The sequence below is a fragment of the Melanerpes formicivorus genome, unplaced genomic scaffold (assembly GCF_026170545.1).
Source record: "Melanerpes formicivorus ecotype bairdi unplaced genomic scaffold, bMelFor1.0.p_v2 SCAF_5, whole genome shotgun sequence".
NCBI classification, from domain to species: Eukaryota; Metazoa; Chordata; class Aves; order Piciformes; family Picidae; genus Melanerpes; species Melanerpes formicivorus.
This window is the reverse complement of record NW_027142357.1, coordinates 6,245,726-6,263,711: the sequence shown is the minus strand read 5'-3', so window position 1 is coordinate 6,263,711 and position 17,986 is coordinate 6,245,726. Positions and strand designations below refer to the sequence as shown.

General features: G+C 44.5%; 2 protein-coding genes across 6 annotated transcripts in view; both read right to left on the bottom strand.

The window, feature by feature from the left end:
- The window catches only part of PGAP1 (post-GPI attachment to proteins inositol deacylase 1), a 41,328-nt gene extending 30,552 nt beyond the window's left edge, over positions 1-10,776 (bottom strand). For 2 of the 3 annotated variants that reach the window (XM_068137967.1, XM_068137968.1), the window contains exons 1-3: positions 10,568-10,776; positions 4,839-4,992; positions 164-339 (exon numbers count right to left, since the gene is read on the bottom strand). In XM_068137967.1, the coding sequence (XP_067994068.1) occupies positions 164-339; positions 4,839-4,992; positions 10,568-10,720 (483 nt within the window). In that variant the 5' untranslated portion in view covers positions 10,721-10,776. Of the gene's footprint in view, positions 1-163; positions 340-4,838; positions 4,993-10,567 lie in introns of those variants that run through there. The other variant, XM_068137969.1, reaches the window with a different exon arrangement.
- Positions 10,777-11,722: 946 nt separating this feature from the next.
- Positions 11,723-17,986, bottom strand: part of ANKRD44 (ankyrin repeat domain 44) — a 164,377-nt gene continuing 158,113 nt past the window's right edge. The window contains exons 31-32 of one of the 3 annotated variants that reach the window (XM_068137965.1): positions 16,428-16,595; positions 11,723-15,121 (exon numbers count right to left, since the gene is read on the bottom strand). In XM_068137965.1, coding sequence (XP_067994066.1) covers positions 15,063-15,121; positions 16,428-16,595 — 227 coding nt within the window. In that variant the 3' untranslated portion in view covers positions 11,723-15,062. Of the gene's footprint in view, positions 15,122-15,994; positions 16,596-17,986 lie in introns of those variants that run through there. The other 2 variants (XM_068137966.1, XM_068137964.1) reach the window with 2 other exon arrangements.

The following is a 17,986-nucleotide window of genomic DNA, read 5'->3' as shown; positions in this document are numbered from 1 at the left end:
CTATGATTAAAGAGCAGCGATTCTCTATTATCACATTCAATTATCCACACACATAGAACCTTATTGCCAAGTTTCCCTCCCTTATTCAGTCTTCCACCAGAAAAGGTAGCCCAGATTTCCACCTCAAAAGCAAGCACATTATCCAGCCTATGTCACTACTCACCTTGTACAGCTTCAGGATCACTTTTATGCATTCATGCACAAACTTGGTCTGTCGTTGCAGGCTGCCGCCATACAACGCAACCAACTCCTCGTTAAAATTGACGCTGAAGAAATCAAAATGATACTTGAAGTCAACATCTTCTGCTTTTCTAAGTGCAATGGAGCCAAGAGAACGGACTGGGAAAAGAAACTACATCAGTCAGAACAGTCTAACTATCACTGCTTAGAAATAGCATTAACAAGCAGACAAAATAATCTATTAAGAAACATTTAAATCCAATGACTTATAAATAAAAGAATGAAAAAGACATCCAAAATATGCAACAGTTGCATATCACACTTGTTTTACAAGAGTTTATTATATGCAATCACATTTGTTTTATGAAAGTTGAAGATATAAATAATTAGAGCAAAAGTGTCAACCAGCCACTGTTAGAACCCAATTGTAAAAGGAGAAAAATAATTATTTCCTATTTTTATAAAAATTCCTCTTGTAAAATAAAAATAATAAATTAATTAGCCTCATGAAGTTGAGTAAGGACAAGTGCAGGTTCCTGCATATGGTCCTGCAGCTGGGGAGAAACAACAGCAGGCACCAGTACAGGTTAGGGATTGCCCTGATGGAAAGCAGCTCATGGAGAAAGACCTTGGAGTCCTAGTGGACAACAATTTCTCCATGGGACAGCAACGTGCCCTTGTGGCCAAGAGAGCAAATGGTATCCTGGGGTACACTAACAAAAGTGTGTCTAGCAGGCCTAGGCAGGTTCTTCCACCTCTCTGCTCTGCCCTGGTAAGATCAGACCTTGAATACTGTGGCCAATTCTGGGCTCCTCAGTTCAAGAGAGACAAGGATCTGCTGGAGAGAGTGTAACAGAGAGCCAAAAGGATGACGGGGGGCTTGAGCATCTCCCCTATTAAGAGAGACTGAGAGACCTGGGACTGTTTAGTCTGGAGAAGAGAAGGCTGAGAGGGGATCTGATCAATGTCTTATAATTATCTGAGGGCTGGGTGTCAAGTGGAGGGGACCTATCTCATTTCAGTGGTGTGCAATAGTAAGATAAGGAACAACAGATACAAACTCAAACATAGAAGGTTTCAGCTCAACACATGGAGAAACTTTACAGTGAGAGTGATGGAGCCCTGGAACAGGCTGCCCAAGGAGGTTGTGGAGTCTCCTTCTCTGGACACTTTGAAAACCCACCTGGATGCATTCCTGTGCAGACTACCCTAGGCGATCCTGCTTTGGCAGGGGGGCTGGACTTGATGATCTCCGGAGGTCCCTTCCAACCTCTAACATTCTGTGATATCATAAGGAGCTTACAGAATAATGTGAAGAACAAACCTGATTATATTGAAAGCAGGCTTGAAGTGTGTTACCAAGAGCTGCATGCTCTGCTTGTGGCAGTTAACCATGAGGGCTCGCTCCCTGTTGACTACAGGTATTTTACGTAGAAAACCAAATCTTTACGAGACCAAGGACTACATTCCTCCATCTGAGAGCTGCTTTTCTCATCTCCTTTACAACTTCTTACCACCACCAGGTCAAAACGAGCACTCTGGACTTCAACACTATAGGCATTACTGCTAGGCTTTCCTAAAATTCCTTTGAAGGCTAGGGCAATGGTCAGAAACAGTATCAAGAGACATATGGTGGATTGGAAAACCAAACCATAAAGGACACTTTTCCATCTAAAACCTTGAGGGCAAAGATGTTCTGTTTTACAAGTTCTTGTATCTGACCTGTCTTCTCTGTCTAACCCCAGATGCTATTTAATAGAGCCTGCTGAGTGCAGAATTGTGTCTGAGTTTCCATGGAGACATGGCAGGATGGAAACAGCAACAGCTGCAAATAAAAAACCAGGGTAGGGAAAGAAAAAATATATGAGAAAGTCCCAGAAGCAAGTATATAAAATAGCCAATGATCCCAGAAATGGCTGCCCACTGTCTTTGTCAGCGACATGGGCAGTGGCATTGAGTGCACCCTCAGCACATTCACCAACACCACCAAGCTGTGTGGCATGGCTGACATGCTGGAGGGAAGGGATCCATCCAGAGGGACCTGGACAGGCTGGAAAGATGGGCCCAAGCCAACCTCATGCGCTTCAACAAGACCAACTACAGGGTCCTGCATATGGGGGTCAAGACAACCCCAGGCACCAACACAGGCTGGGCAGTGGCTGGCTTGAAAGCAGCCCTGAAGAAAAGGTGCTGGTGAATGAGAAGCTCAACGTGAGCCACCAGTGTGCACTTGCAGCCCAGAAAGCCAATCACATCCTGTGGTGCACCAGGAGAAGCACAGCCAGCAGGTCAAGGGAGGTGATCCTCCCCCTCTACTCTGCTCTGGTGAGACCCCACCCGCAGTACTGTGTCCAATTCTGGAGCCCCTGTTACAAGAAAGATATGGATATGCTAAAACATGTCCAGAGAATGGCCACAAGGATGATTAGAGGGCTGGAGCTCCTCTCCTACATACACAGACTGAGAGAGTTGGGGTTGATCAGTTTGGAGAAGAGAAAGCTCCAAGAGACCTTATTGTGGCCTTTCAATATCTGAAGGTGGGTACAAGAAAGCTGATGAAGGACTTTTTAGAATGTCAGGTAGTGATAGGACTAGCAGGAATGGATCCAAGATAGAGGAGGTTAGCTTTAGATTAGATGTTAGAAAGAAATTCTTCACCATGAGGGTGGTGAGACACTGGAATAGGTTGCCCAGGGAGGGGGTGGAAGCCCCATCCCGGGAGGCTGGATGTGGCTCTGGGCAACCTGATCTAGTGGAGGGTGTCCCTGCCCATGGCAGGGGGGTTGGAACAAGATCATCCTTGTGGGTCCCTTCCAACTCTGACAATTCTGTGAAATCTGGCACACAGAATCAAGATTCCTTTGGAGTGAAACAGTTCCAGAGACATACAGCCTGCAGGAACCTCCTTCCTGGAAAAGTCTGTTAAAGAAATTAACGTATCAAAGGAATTTAAGCAAAGCTCATGACATGGGAAAATGGTCTTTATGAAATATTTTACATGCTCAAACACCCAAGGAGCTATTTTATCAATCATTTCACCAATTCTATCTAAAGCTTATAAGCAGTAAGGACATCCTAAAAATGGTTTGAAAAGTCCTAGGTGATCCTGCTCTGGCAGCGGGGTTGGACTGGATGATCTTTTGTGGTTCCTTCCAACCCCTAATGTTCAGCAATTCTGTGAATGTCTCAAAGAATAAATATTTCAGTATTCACTGCTCTTAAGTAGCATATTTTATCCACAGCATGCAGAACTTCCACTCACCTAGTTTCAGTCTTCCTGCAATTCCTAACATGCCCCAAAGTACCATTCTATTTCCCTCACACTGATGTATTGCTGCTGTGCTTTTAGAGAGAGCATTAATTCCCAGACCTGTGATACTTCATGAATAATTACAGAAGTCCATACAGCACCTCTCATCATCATTATGCTTGTAATCTTCTTTGGATGTTATTGTGCCTGCAAGTCTGGATGGGTTTTCTGAGAGCATGAGTTGGTGGAATATTTTCCTTTCATAAGCAAAGTAAGCATGTTCTCAAAGAAAAGGACTTTGAAAAGGTTCTCTGGAATCAGAGACTTGAATCAAATTTCATGCAAATGTAAGGAAAAATTATTACAGTGAAAGATCAGGGTTGGTGATTTTTTGCTAACATCTTAAGAAACTACCAGTTTCAAAGTATACTTTAGAAAACAAAAATAATCATAGAATGATCTGGGTTAGGAGGGACCTCCAAAGGTCATCTAGTCAAACCTACTCTGCATTCAGCAGGGACTTCCCCAACTAGATCAGGCTGCCCAGAGCCCTGTCAAGCCTCAGTTTGAATGTCTTCAGAGATGAGGCCTCAACCACCTCCCTGGGCAACTTGTTTCAGTGTTCCACTAGCCTAATTGTAAATAACTTGTTCCTAACACCCATTTAAATCTGCTCTTTTCTAGTTTGAAGCTATTTCCCCTTGTCCTATCACTGCAGGTATTAAAACAGCCTCTCTCCATTTTTCTTCTAGGCCCACTTCAGGTACTGGAAGGCGTCTATTAGGTCTCTCTGGAGTCTTCTCTTCTTCGGGCTGAACAACCCCAGCTCCCTGGGCCTGCCTTCATAGCTCCAACCCCCTGATCATTTTTGTGGCCCTCCTCTGGACCCACTCCACCAGGTCCATGTCCTTCCTGTATTGAGGAACCTGGATGCAGTACTCCAGGTGAGGTCTCACCAGAGCAAAGCGGCAAAATCACCTCTCTTGACCTGCTGGCCACACATCTTTTGATGCAGCCCAGGATGCCGTTGGCCTTCTGGGCTGCAAGCTCACACTGTCTGCTCATGTCCACACATGGCTGCTTTTTATCACCTCATCCCCTAGTCTGTATTGATAATGATCTGACAAACTCAGCCTGGAAGGAATACCAGATTATTTGAATAAACAAACACAGCACTTCATGTCCTTCAAACTACTAATTTCAGTATTTACAATTAGAAATAAAAATGCTTTAAAACTACTCTTTTCATTTGCAGCCTGGAAGCCTAAGGAGGCATAATCTGGAAAACAAAACCAGGGGATGTGTAAAGTGAGAAGATGATACTAAAGTAAAAAACACTACAGAAAATTTCTTGACACTAACGCAAAATGTGAGAGCTGTTTGTAACATAACTTAGCTAAACACTTACCTTGTTTGTAACTGCCAGCATTCCCAGGGAGAAAGAGAACTGGAATTCCTGTTAACAGGAGATTTTTGTTTTCTTCAGCATAGCTGCCTTCCCCATAGAGATAGAGCTCATATGCTGGGTATCTTCTGGCTGTTTTCTTAGGCAATTTTATTTTCTGTTGCAGAAGTTAAGAAGAAACCAGATTATAGAATCATAGAATCACCTGGGTTGGAAGGGACCTCTAAAGGTCATCTGGTCCAACCCCCCTGAAGTAAGCAGGGACATACTCAACTAGATCAGGGTGCCCAGAGCCTCACCTTGAAACCTCCAGACATGGGGCCTCAACTACCTCTCTGGGCAACCTCCTCCAGTGCTCAACTACCCTCATTGTAAAGAACCTGTTCCTAACATCCAATCTAAATCTATTCTTCTCTCATTTCAAACCATTTCCTCTTGTCCTATGACTGCAGGCCTTTGGAAACAGTTCCTCTACAGCCTTCTTGTAGCCCCCTTCAGGAACTGGAAGGCTGCTATTAGGTTTCCCCAGAGCCTTCTCTTCCTCAGACTGAACAACCCCAGCTCCCTCAGTCTGCCCTCTAGCAGAGGTACTCCATTCCCCTGAAATACTTCATTGAGATTGTTGCAACCAAGAATACGGTGAACACTAAACTCAGTTTTCCACAATAAATCTTCTCTGAAACCTCTTAAATGCATTCTCAACATAGAACCTTCTCTATTTCAGGTACTTCAGGTGTTTCTCTCAACTGCATCTAAAGGTGATTTAGCTTTAATCCCCTGCTCATATATACACTTTCCCTTCTGCTGTTCTCTGTTTCTTCTCAGCTAAAAATTATTTCCATTCTCCCTTAGCCTTTAAATTGTTTGCCATATTGATTATTTGCAACCTCTTCTTATCATGTTTGATACATGTTTTTTCAATTTATATTCTAGGATATATAAGTATTATTTTAATATTGTAGAACAGAATACACATATTACAGTGTTTAATTCCTTCATTGTGAAAAACAAAAAAAAAAGGTTAAGCTTAAAGGTTACGGGATTATGTCTTCAGACCATCCTTTACCTTTATCCTTCCTCCATTATCTTACTTTTCCAACTCCACTGACCTCCACAGTGTCTCATGAGGGTGGTGAGACACTAGAACAGGCTGCCCAGGGAGGTGGTAGAAGGCCCATCCCTGGAGGTTTTTAAGGCCAGGCTAGATGTGGCTCTGAGCACCCTGATCTAGTGTGAGGTGTCCCTGCCCATGGCAGGGGAGTTTGAACTAGATTATCCTAGAGGTCCCTTCCAATCCTGACAATTCTATGATTCTATGACCTCTCTGTCCTTTTCTGATTCCTTTCTACTGCTCCTTTTCTACAGGCTTTCAAAATTCCATGAAAAACACCCCAATAGCACTCAATCCATTTTCATTACTAAGAGTGCCATCAAGACATGTTAATATGACTTGCTGGCAGATAAGTTCCACATCGTCTTCCTGGTTTATTGTCTCTTCAAAAACCTTTTACAGAACATAGAATGAACAAGCTGCCCTTCTTTAGGACAGTGTTGAATGCAAAAACCCCACAGGCCATGCAAACTGTGCTACCAAAATACTGTTGGTTTGTGGTGAATCACAGTGCTCAAATAATGTAACAAAATGGCAAGGTGTAACTCCAAAAGATAAGAGATGGTTTTGTTCCATTACAGTGGTTTTAAACACTGAATTCCCAAGGCACTGCTTATAGAATTTGTTGCAATGAGCTACAGCAACTTTTGACAATGCCAATGCAGGCTCCATTTTTCCCCTACTTCCCAAAGAAGTGAGGCTTATGTGGAAAAGTCCTACAAACTGACCAATCTATTGCCAAGCTTAGCTGAACAGGACAAGGGCAAATAAATTCAAATACTGAGCTCTGCAGTTAAGATTACAGGCGGTTAGACTAACAAAAAAGGATTCTAAACAAAAATCCAAACTGATGCCTTTACTTAGAATTAGCTAGACTCTGAGCTAACTCACACTGTGAGACACAAAATAAACAAAACTTGTGTTTATTTGCTCAAATAGTTATTTGTTTTGTAATGGGACACCCAATCCAGAAGGGAGGACAGGTAACTTTCACATGAAATTCCTGCCTTGTGTTTTCCTACCAATGCCAGCACTACAAAGACATAAAACTTCAGCAGCCCTGCTCACAATCACAGTATCACAGTATCACAAAGGTTGGAAGACACCTCGAGGATCATCGAGTCCAACCTGTCAACACAGACCCATGACTAGATCATGGCACCAAGTGCCACGTCCAATCCCCTCATGAACACCTCCAGGGATGGCGACTCCACCACTTCCCTGGGCACCCCATTCCAATGCCTAACAACTCTATCTGTGAAGAACTTTTCCTCACCTCGAGCCTAAACCTCCCCTGGCGCAGCTTGAGACTGTGTCCCCCTGTTCTGGTGCTGGTTGCCTGGGAGAAGAGACCAACCCCTTCCTGGCTACAACCACCCTTCAGGTAGTTGTAGAGAGCAATGAGGTCACCCCTGAGCCTCCTCTTCTCCAGGCTAAACAATCCCAGCTCCCTCAGCCTCTCCCCATAGACCTTGTGCTCAAGGCCTCTCCCCAGCCTTGTTGCCCTTCTCTGGGCACGTTCAAGTGTCTCAATGTCCTTCTTAAACTGAGGGGCCCAGAACTGGACACAGGACTCAAGGTGCAGCCTAACCAAAGCAGAGTACAGGGGCACAATGACTTCCCTGCTCCTGCTGGCCACACTATTCCTAATGCAGGCCAGGATGCCATTGGCCCTCTTGGCCACCTGGGCACACTGCTGGCTCATGTTTAGGAGGCTGTCAGTCACCACCCTCACATCCCTCTCTGTTTGGGAGCTCTCCAGCCACTCCGACCCCAGCCTGTAGCTCTGCATGGGATTGCCGGAGCCAAAGTGCAGCACCCAGCACTTGGACTTGTTGAATGCCATCCCATTGGACTCTGCCCATCTGACCAGTCGGTCGAGGTCCCTCTGCAGAGCCTTTCTACCCTCTAACTGACCAACATCTGCTCCCAACTTGGTGTCATCTGCAAATTTACTGATGACTGACTCAATCCCCTCATCCAGATCGTCAATGAAGATGTTAAAGAGGATGGGGCCCAGCACTGATCCCTTGGGGACACCACTGGTGACTGGCCACCAGCTGGATGTGGCACCGTTCACCACCACTCTCTGAGCCCGGCCCTCCAGCCAGTTCCTAACCCAGCACAGAGTGTAGTGGTCCAAGCCACGGGCTGACAGCTTAGTCAGCAGTTTGCTGTGGGGGACAGTGTCAAAGGCCTTGCTGAAGTCCAGGTAGACCACATCCACAGGCCTCCCCACATCCACCAGATGGGTCACCTGATCATAGAAAGAGATCAGGTTGGAGAGGCAGGATCTGCCCTTCCTAAATCCATGTTGGCTGGACCTGAGCCCTTGGCCATCCTTCAGGTGCGCAGTTATTGCCGCCAGGATAATCTGCTCCATCACTTTCCCTGGCACTGAGGTCAGGCTGACCGGCCTGTAGTTTCCAGGTTCCTCCATCCGACCCTTCTTGTGGATGGGGACCACACTGGCCAGTTTCCAGTCATCTGGGACCTCACCTGTGAGCCAGGACTGGAGGAAAATGATGGAAAGCGGCTTGGCCAGCTCATCTGCCAGCTCTCTCAGCACTCTAGGATGGATCCCATCCGGTCCCATGGACTTGTGAGAGTCCAAGTGGCTCAGCAGGTTCCAAACCAATTCCTCATGGATTTCCGGGGCATTACACTGCTCCCCGACCCCATCGCCCAGCTCAGGAGGCCACTCGTCCTGAACTCCTTCTGCCTTGCTGCTAAAAATTGAGGCAAAGAAGGTGTTCAGGACCTCAGCCTTTTCCTCATCTTCAGTCACAGTGTTCCCCTCCAGGTCCAATAAGGAGTGCAGGTTCTTCCTACCCTTCTCTTTAGTGTTAATATATTTGTAAAAATGCTTTTTATTATTTTATTACTTAAAAAGTACCTGCCTTAGCAAACCCAGACAAACCACTAGGTTTTTTCACTCTTCAAAAGTACTGTTTTCCACACAGTAAAAGTGATTATTCACAGGGAACAGAAATCCTAAGAGGTAATACTCCCAGCTGTGACCGGCACCTCCTTATTACCTTCAAACCTTCCATCTCTTCACAGAACAAGGCTTGCCTAAAGACACTTAGAATTAAGCCCTGACAGAATGAGCAAACACAGATGTGTGATGGCACATGAGAACCTCAGGCAACCGTCAGGAACATCACACAAGTTCTCTCTTGTAGGCTAACACAGCTATGTCAAGGTTAGGAAATGAAGGTTAATAGCTCCAAAAATTAACTTTCTGCTTCATTACCAATTTAGGTGCTATGGTTGCAAGACTGCTCGCAACCTACTTCTGAACAGAATATATAACTTAAATAGCACTAAATGAATGTTTAGGAGCCAACAAATTATGCTTTGGGATGCTTGTAATAGGAGATTTCACCTCAACGTGAGGAGAAACTTCTTTAGTGAGGGTGACTGAGCACTGGAACAGGCTGCCCAGAGAGGTTGTGGAGTCTCCCTCTCTGGACACATTCAAAACCTGACTGGATGGATGCATTCCTGTGTGGACTACCCTAGGTGATCCTGCTTTTGGCTTTTGGACCTGATGATCTTTGGAGGTCCCTTCCAACCTCTAAAGTACTGTGATACTGTGGCAACAGGACAGAAAATCCCGTAGCAAGAGCTGCAATTAAAAAGACATATTCTTTTCTAACAACTGCATGCAGCATTAGCCAAGAACACAGGGAACCTCACGTTTACATTTTCCTACTATTGAGCTATAATCCTGCCTTTGGAAAACAACAGTTCCATCAGCAGTCCTCTCAATGGGAGATTTTCAAACAGGTTTCTACAAGGCTTCATTAGCAAATCAAGAGGAACTTCAGATAGTCTCAAAAGTTCTCCCATACATTGTCGGATATGCTGAGAAAACTTTGTGGTGATGTTCACTCGCTTGAGAAATAGACTCATCTACATCTGTTATTCACTTTTTTGGTCATATTAGCTGCTTCACACTCCCTACATTGACCAAAAAAAAAAAGAGCAGGAAGTACAAGTCCTCAGCTCCTGGGCACCAGTGTTGCTGTGATTCGCTGTCAGAAGACCTGGCCCAGCCTCTTCCTTTGCAAAAGGAGCAGCTTTTGACCAGTTTTACCTGGAATACAAGTAACTAACAGGCATTTACAGGTTAGAAAATGGCAAGCTTTTCTATTCATTTCTCTTTTGTACAGGTAGCAGAACAAGACACCTCGCTGCTTTGCAGGTAAACACCTTTTGCCTTCTGCAGCTACCCACGGTGCACCATTACACGACGCAGCCAACGCAGACAAATGCACCTCTCCGAGAAGCCAAATCCACTTTTGCCCGGTTCTGCAGAGGCCGCCTCGGGAAGCGGCAAGTTCGCTAACAGCAAAGTTACGGGAGCAATCAAGAGCCGCCTGTGCGGTGGATCTCCCGCGGCTGAGCGCGTCCAAGGCTGCTTCACTGCCACAGGCAGGGCAAAGGAGGGACGCCACTGAAGGGCTCCGCCTCAAACAAGCCGCTCCCGGCCGCGGCGATGCGGACAGGGACGCCCCAAGGGCCCCCCAGCAGAGCGGGGCCCCAGGACGGGCGGACTCCCACCTGTTACACCGCCGCCCGCTCCCTCAGCGCCTCGCCCCGCCGCCGCACTCACCAGGTACTCGGGGTACTCGTACATATAGGTCATGCTGCACCGGTTCTCCTCGTAGAAGAACAACACGTCCCGCACCCCCAGTAGCACCAGCGCCGCCAGCACCCCGTAAAAAAGCGCCGCCAAGGCGGGCAGTCGCCGTCTCACCCTCCCCATCGCGCCCCGCCGTGCCTAGGTGCGGAGCCCTCTTCCCTCCGCCAGCTCTCGCCGTACACAGGCACGGCGGGGCGGGAAGCGGCACCGCCCGGGAGGCGGGGCGGGGAGGCGCGCGGCCTGGCACCACAACCTGGCCTCAGCTCGCTGTGAGGGTGGCCGCCATGTTAGGGAGGGCTGGCGGGTGGCTGCCCGCCGGTCCGCCGGGCACGGGAGGGTCCGTCCGCCATGTTACAGGGGTGGGAGCCGTTACCAGCAGGTCAGGAACCTACCCACCAGGTTCCCCAGCCAGTAGTCTGTGGGGGCAAGGTATGTTTCCGCCATGATTGGGAGGTCAAGTTGTCGCGCTGCCGCTCCGGTGCGCGGGCTTGCAGCAGCTGAGGCCCGAGGCCCTCCTTCGCGCTCCCCTCAGCGCGCGCCGGCCCGTCGGCACGGGCGGGCTGCAAAACGTCCCCTGGGTGTTGGTGTGCGGAGGTTTACCCCAGCTGGCAAGGGCTGGGGCGCCGCGAGAAGCCGAGCCGGAGCCGTGCCCGGCCTCCGCAGCCGGGGGGCGGACGTGCCGGTTTTTGCCTTGCCGACAATAGGCAAGGGGCTTCTACGGCTCCTGGCCTGCTAGCAGTGTAGCCAGAACAGCCATTACAAACTTCAAGCATTACACACGTGAAAGACGCAGGCAAAGTAGTTGTTTTGGGGGTCGGTTGGTTTGGTTTTGCGTGTGGGGGTGTGTTTTGTTTGCTTTAATAAAGCACTCTGAACAACGTGCTACGTTTTACTATCTTTTTCTATCTGGGACTACGAGCCCATCCATGACTCTCAGTGTTGCTCAGCAGTGAAAACTAATGGTAAAATTAAATAACTGACCACATAAAAATAATCTTTTTTTTTTTTCTTTCAACCCACAGAGGAAACAATCCCAGCAGTAGTCGAGTTTAGACAAGGGGTAGCTACAGAGGAGGTAGGTACAAAGTAGAAATCCACACAGTTGCATTTTCACCATCTTCAGTGCTAAAAACGTAACTTCCCCCCCCCACCCCATGCTTTTAAAAGAAAGAAAAATTTACTCAGTCTTCCAACAGTATTAGTACCATTTTTATTTGTAAAAATAACCATCTGAATGCATTGCAAGAGTACTTTACAGTTAGGGTTCTTCATGACAATACAGCATTCAGTAGTTGAAAAACTTACTAAACTGTGCTTGAGAAGACTGGCCTTGAACTCCAAGTCATTCACCCAAATTAAGACTTTTTCCCCTCGTTTCACATGTGATATTTACCCAAGTCCTTAGACTTCAATTTACAGAAGCAAACAATACTGCCAAAACCCCACTGAAACCATCAAACAGTATTTTATATCTGTTTATTACAAATGTTATGCAAAATATAACACTGGCACCAGATCCGCATCACCATGGTTTGTAAAGATATATTGCACATGCTAAAGCATAAAATATGAGACAAAACCTACAAAACATAAGATATTGGCTTTAATATGTAGATCACTGCATAAGAAACGCATAAAATAAGATTTTATACACACACTCAGATTGTCACTAGTTTTAAAACTTCCTTTCCTATAACACTGACCTAAGGTTTGCCTTTTTTTTGTGTGTGATAAGAAAGCATTTTCAGCACTGCAAAAATTAGACGTTATTCTTATAGAAATTTAGCATATTCATTTTCATTTCAATGCAGCTAGAACATACGAAAAGAAGAAACACTTTATACATTCAAAGAAGGTCTGAAATTAAAATTTACTGGTAATATATTGCTTTTATAACACTCAAATGGGACGGGGGGGGAAGACAAGTTTCACAAAACATTTCCATCATACACAAATATAAAAAGGCACTCTAATATTTCTTACATGACTAAGAATAAAAAAACCACTTTTTTTCCCAATCATCCTCAAGATACAGAACCAAGTTTCTCAACAGTACAATGAATAAACAATTCAGTTCATATGTTTGCTCTAATTCAGTCATCCGGCAGTTACTCACTGCGAGTTAAGTACCAAACACATTATGGTGCCCTTTTAAGTAGCGATGAACAGAATTCCCCTGAGCTATTTCACAGCAATTTCAGGCAGTCCAGAGGTTGCAACTTGGTATTTATGAGAGAGACCTGGGACCCCATCCCTCTATGGATTCCTCCTGCAGCTGTGGTTAGAATACAGGATGAAAGGATCCTGGCATCCTGCCGGTACACCCTTCCCAAATACCCTTTGCTTGGTGTGGACACAGAAGTTGTCCTCAAACTGTAAACTGCAGGATCCAGGGTTAAGTGCAACAATTCTGTATGATTAACTCTACTCTTGTACAAAGTCTGCAGAAAGGCAAGGTGATTATTCACAAGAGTAAAATTATTCCCATGCTCAAATACCTGCCCTAAATTACACATGATAAATTATACTACAGATTAATGTATTAGGCTACACAAAAAGGAAATAAAAAGGGGTTCTTCTAACCCACATGAGATGGGGGACAGGATGAGTACTTCCAAGTGCCTTGCTCATGGCAGTGTTCTTCCTAAACACAGCATACTCAAATCAATGCCCTTAGATATGGTAACAAATCAACTGTTTCAATGAGTTTTGGAATCTTGCATAACTTAGGTCACTGCTAGTTTACAAGAAAGTTTAATTAGTGAAGTTTAGGTTTGGCTCCTAAAAGGCTCGAAGTAATTCAATAATCCCATATGCTTCTGTGATGTTATGTATACATCATAAGAGGCAGCAGTTGTGCTAGAGAATTATCAGAGTTAGGAGGTGTTGTAAGTAACTCAGAAATATTTTCACTAACTCTGTATGGTAGCAAGTGAAAATACTGAAAGTTTTTAAACACCTTCTTAAAAAATAGGACATCCTCTTTGTAAAGGGGACTGGTTTTCTCCCAGTGAAGCGCCTTCACGCAGGACAGCCTGACTTTCTGTATTTCAGGGTGAGGCATAACTAATCCTACATCCCTGGTTAGAACAAGATTGAAAGGTTGATCCTGACAGAGAGCAGCCATTTCCTACGCACTGCTTTCCAATGCCATTATTCCACATTAAAAAAAAATAATAAAAAATTAGGGATTTTATTCATTTCTGAGCAGACACCACTGAAAGCTTTAACAGCTCATTTCTCCTCTTGTGCTTCAAGGTGGTTATTGCTATTCTGCAACTTTTAAAAGTAATAAATGTGGAGAAAAATCAATTGTAAAAATGTTTTTGGGTGCTGTTTCTGAGGAGAAAAGCAGACTGGCAGGTGCTCTGTCACTCCACTGCAGAAACTAGAGAGCTGAGGGAGAAGAAATGTTTATCTTTAGAGACTCTTATCATTTGTGGTTGGCTGTTGTAATCTCTGGAAATTTACTCATGTTCAAGGAAACAATATTTAATGTTGCCCAGAGTCTGAGGAAACAGTATTTAACTTCACCTGATGTTCGCTCAAACAATATTCAATTCTACCCAATGTTCAAGGAAACTATTTAATTTGAGCAAGGCAATATGAACTTAATATATACATATTTTTCCCTAAGGTAAGAACTGGAGTCTGCCAATAGATTTTTTTTTAATCACTTCAGTGGAATGTGGCTAAAAACTGCAGCTAAACCACTCATTTACCCTGCTGAAAGCGTGCACTGAGGAAGCTCTTCTCCTTCTCCCAGCACAGATGCAGGCTCGCAGGAACTTCCAACACCAACTCCATGCTACACTATCTCTTCCCCTCTTTGCTGTAGCTGTAGAGTCTTCTCTCACTTGCCTACCAAAGACTTGGATCCCTTTCTTACACTTTTAAATGAGGGAAGGTGGTTTGCTATCTGCTTTTCACCAGAATTTATCTTCACGTTCCATTCACCAAGATGGGCACCCTCCGTGGCCTTTCCTTTTTCTACTCAGGCCATCAGTCCTGCCTAGATTCACATTTTGTTTCGCACCGTGCCAAACAGCACGCACGAATGCTAACTAGGAGAACAAGCCATAGTTAGTTATTTTTATCTTGGTATTTGTTTAATTTCAAATAAATATCAACACATTTACATTAAAATTATAAGAACGTCGTCTTTAGTCCAGAAAACCCCAAAGAAACCCAAAACCTGTGGTCAACACATCCTCAGTTACAAATGTTGATTTGAAACCTGCGTCACAAAATGTAAAATTCATTCGAGACTACTCATTACCTCAACAGTTTTTATGGTGTAGAAAAAAAATACTTCCTCATGTCACTCACATTTGAAGAAAAAAAAAGAAAAAAGTAGCAAAGTCTTCCATTTCATTACCGAAGCATTTTGGTCCTCTTGGTACAGCTGGTTAATTCACGAGAGCTTTTTTTGTTTGCTGATTTGTTTGGTTTTGTTTAGAGAGTTTCATTCTTCCTTTTGTACATCTGTTGCAGAGGAGGGTCGTGGTCCATTTGACCTAGAAGCTTTGGCAGAAGGAGTAAACATGTTGGCAAAGCTGACAGTGCTGTAAAAGCTGGTGACAACAGGCTTTTTTAGCATGGCTCTCCAATCCCCTGCATGGTACACAGCCAGGTTTCCTGGTGTTTGGTGTTTCAGCTTTGGGTGTTAGGCTTTCATTGCTCTACCTTTGCTCTGTTAATACAAATACTGGCAAAAGTATTTTAAAATTCGATACTGTTTACAGTAAAAATAAGTTATTGAAGCATAGAAAAGGGAAAAAAAAATCCATTTAAGTTGGCAAGTTGTTATAAACTTTTACATACACCTCCGTCTACACCCGGTGTTATTTTTGTATGATATAAGAATTATGATTAATGGCTCAGGTGACAGAAACATCTAATGACCCTGACTCTGTAGTGCAAATAAACCATACATGTTTGTGCTGAATTAAAATAACAATAACAACAATAAATAAGGGCCATGTGATTTTTCATTTTACACAAGTGGTTCCACTAATGTCCCTGGGAATATATGGTGAGACAAGCAGAATTTGGCCTTAAGAGTTAATAACTATATTTTTCTAATTCTGTGCTGCAACTAAGTGCTGTAAAAAGTGCCTTCTGTACTTTTAAGTGCTTAACACACACAGTATGTAACGGGTTTCATTGACTGTAGAAAAGTAGTACAGGCAGCTTAAGATTTACAACTTTACCTTTGGTTTGTGTAACAGCAACAAAAAAGTGATCTAATTAACAGAGCCCCTGGAAGCAGGAAACAGACAAACATAGGAAAGGGGTGATGCTCGAGTCTACGAAGGCTACAGCGGTAATGTGTTTGTGTAATAAAGGTACAGCTAAACACTTTTTACAAACAGTTCCCTGTTTAGTTGTGCTGTCAAAAAAGAAAAAAAAAAAAGAAAAAGAAAAAAAAAAAAAAACAACAACTTTTTTCCCCCCTACTTAAAATAAGAGGTAGAGACTTTCCACAGGGGCACTTAGGGCCTACAGAAAACATCAGGAAGCTGAAAAGCTGCAGAATGTTAATACATTCCAGTAAATCCCTCTAACTTTGTTATTTAAACTTGATTCTCATCAACACTACAGATCTCCCCATACCTACTTGTCAAGGGTAATAGTTAAGAATGTAGCCGTGGGATTTAAGCTGCTTAATGAGACAAAAATAAAGCCAAAACGAAATCATAACGAACAAAAGGTTTTTGAATACCAAATAGTCAAAAGGTTTCAGAATCTGAATCGTTTTCATTGTACCCATCCTCTGTTCCTAAGTTATTACTCAAGGACTTATTGTAAGAGTTAATGCTGCCCATACTGGAGCCATCGCAGAGATGTGTCCTGGCCAAATTGTCTTTTTTAAAACAAACGAAGTTGAAAGCCGTCACTGAACTGGAAGGAGAAAAAGGCATCATGGTAGCCAAAATGAGTGCCAGGCAGTCAGCCACGTCTTTGTTAGGAGCGCAAGCCAGGGCTGGCGTATGACCTGGGCACAAACGCAGACAAGGCAATGGTTAGTACTGAGGGTACTGAGTGTGCCACTGAGCATTCCTCATATACATCTCTAGGTGACCTGGGAAGCAGGAGATGTATGTCCAGTCACAGTCATGCCAGGCAACAGGGGTATGTTACTTATTTTATATTAGACATGCTGGGGAAATACACTCTATGGAGCGTTTCCATCACTGTGACCACAACAAGCACTCTGTTTTTTAAACCAGGCAGCAAACAGACTTCACAACATGAATAAAAGCACTTGGGAACACGGTTCTAGAACACAGAGAGCATGGGGAATACAGAACACGGGGGTACAGCCACGGGGACAGAAACTGGCTTCAGTTTCTGTGTGTATTGACAAGTCCCATTCTGAGAGCAACAGCTTTCATTAGAACATAAAGTATATTAGTCTTTAGATATTTTGAAGTAATAAGCAAATTATTTTAAAGACTTGGTTTGAGCATCTGTTCAACTCAGAAGGCAGTTTATTTAGGAGCTCAGTTGTAAGAGAGAAGAATTAGACCAGTGCATATGGTACATGTCTAGCAGGTATGACTGCGGATGACTAGTTAGCTATGGCAACATTATGCTAAAGAACACTGGCTGTACTCAGAATGCATGGTGTATGCTTTAAATGCAAAGTTAGGCGTACTGGAGCACCTCTCCTATGGAGACAGACTGAGAGAGTTTGGGTTATTCAGTCTGGAGAGGAGAAGGCCACCTTATTGTGGCCTTTCAGTATCTGAAGGGAGCCTGCAGGAGAGCTGGTGAGGGACTTTTTAGGCTGTCGGGTTGTGGTAGGACTAGGGAGAATGGAGGAAAAATAGAAGTGTGCAGATTCATACTGGATGTTAGGAAGAACGTCTTCAGTATGAGGGTGGTGAGACAGGTTGCCCAGAGAGGTGGTAGAAGCCCCATCCCTGGAAGTTTTTAAGGCCAGGCTGGGTGGGACTCCGAGCAACCTGATCTAGTGTGAGGTGTCCCTGCCCATGGCAGGGGGGTTGGAACTGGATAATCCTTGATGTCCCTTCTAACCCTGACAATTCAATGATTCTGTGATTAAAGTTAAATGTTACAGATGCCTGGAAAACAAAGAACTGGGGAGCTATCAAACATTTTTATTTTCTGCAGTTTAACTTGGCTCCTGCCCAAGTGCTGCCCCTGAAGCATAATGCAAACCTTGGAAACCAGCATGCTGATTATGCTCTCTCTACATTCTGCAGGCTGCTGTGTAGCACTCAAGGGTTTTCCAAGAAATCCTTCTGTATGCTAGGAGCAAAGAAATTCTTTTGCAGATGGCCAGATCTTAGGTGTTGCATCAACAGCAATCCCAGGCACTGACCACTGCTGATACTCTGTCCAGTAGGCCAAGAGTGCTGG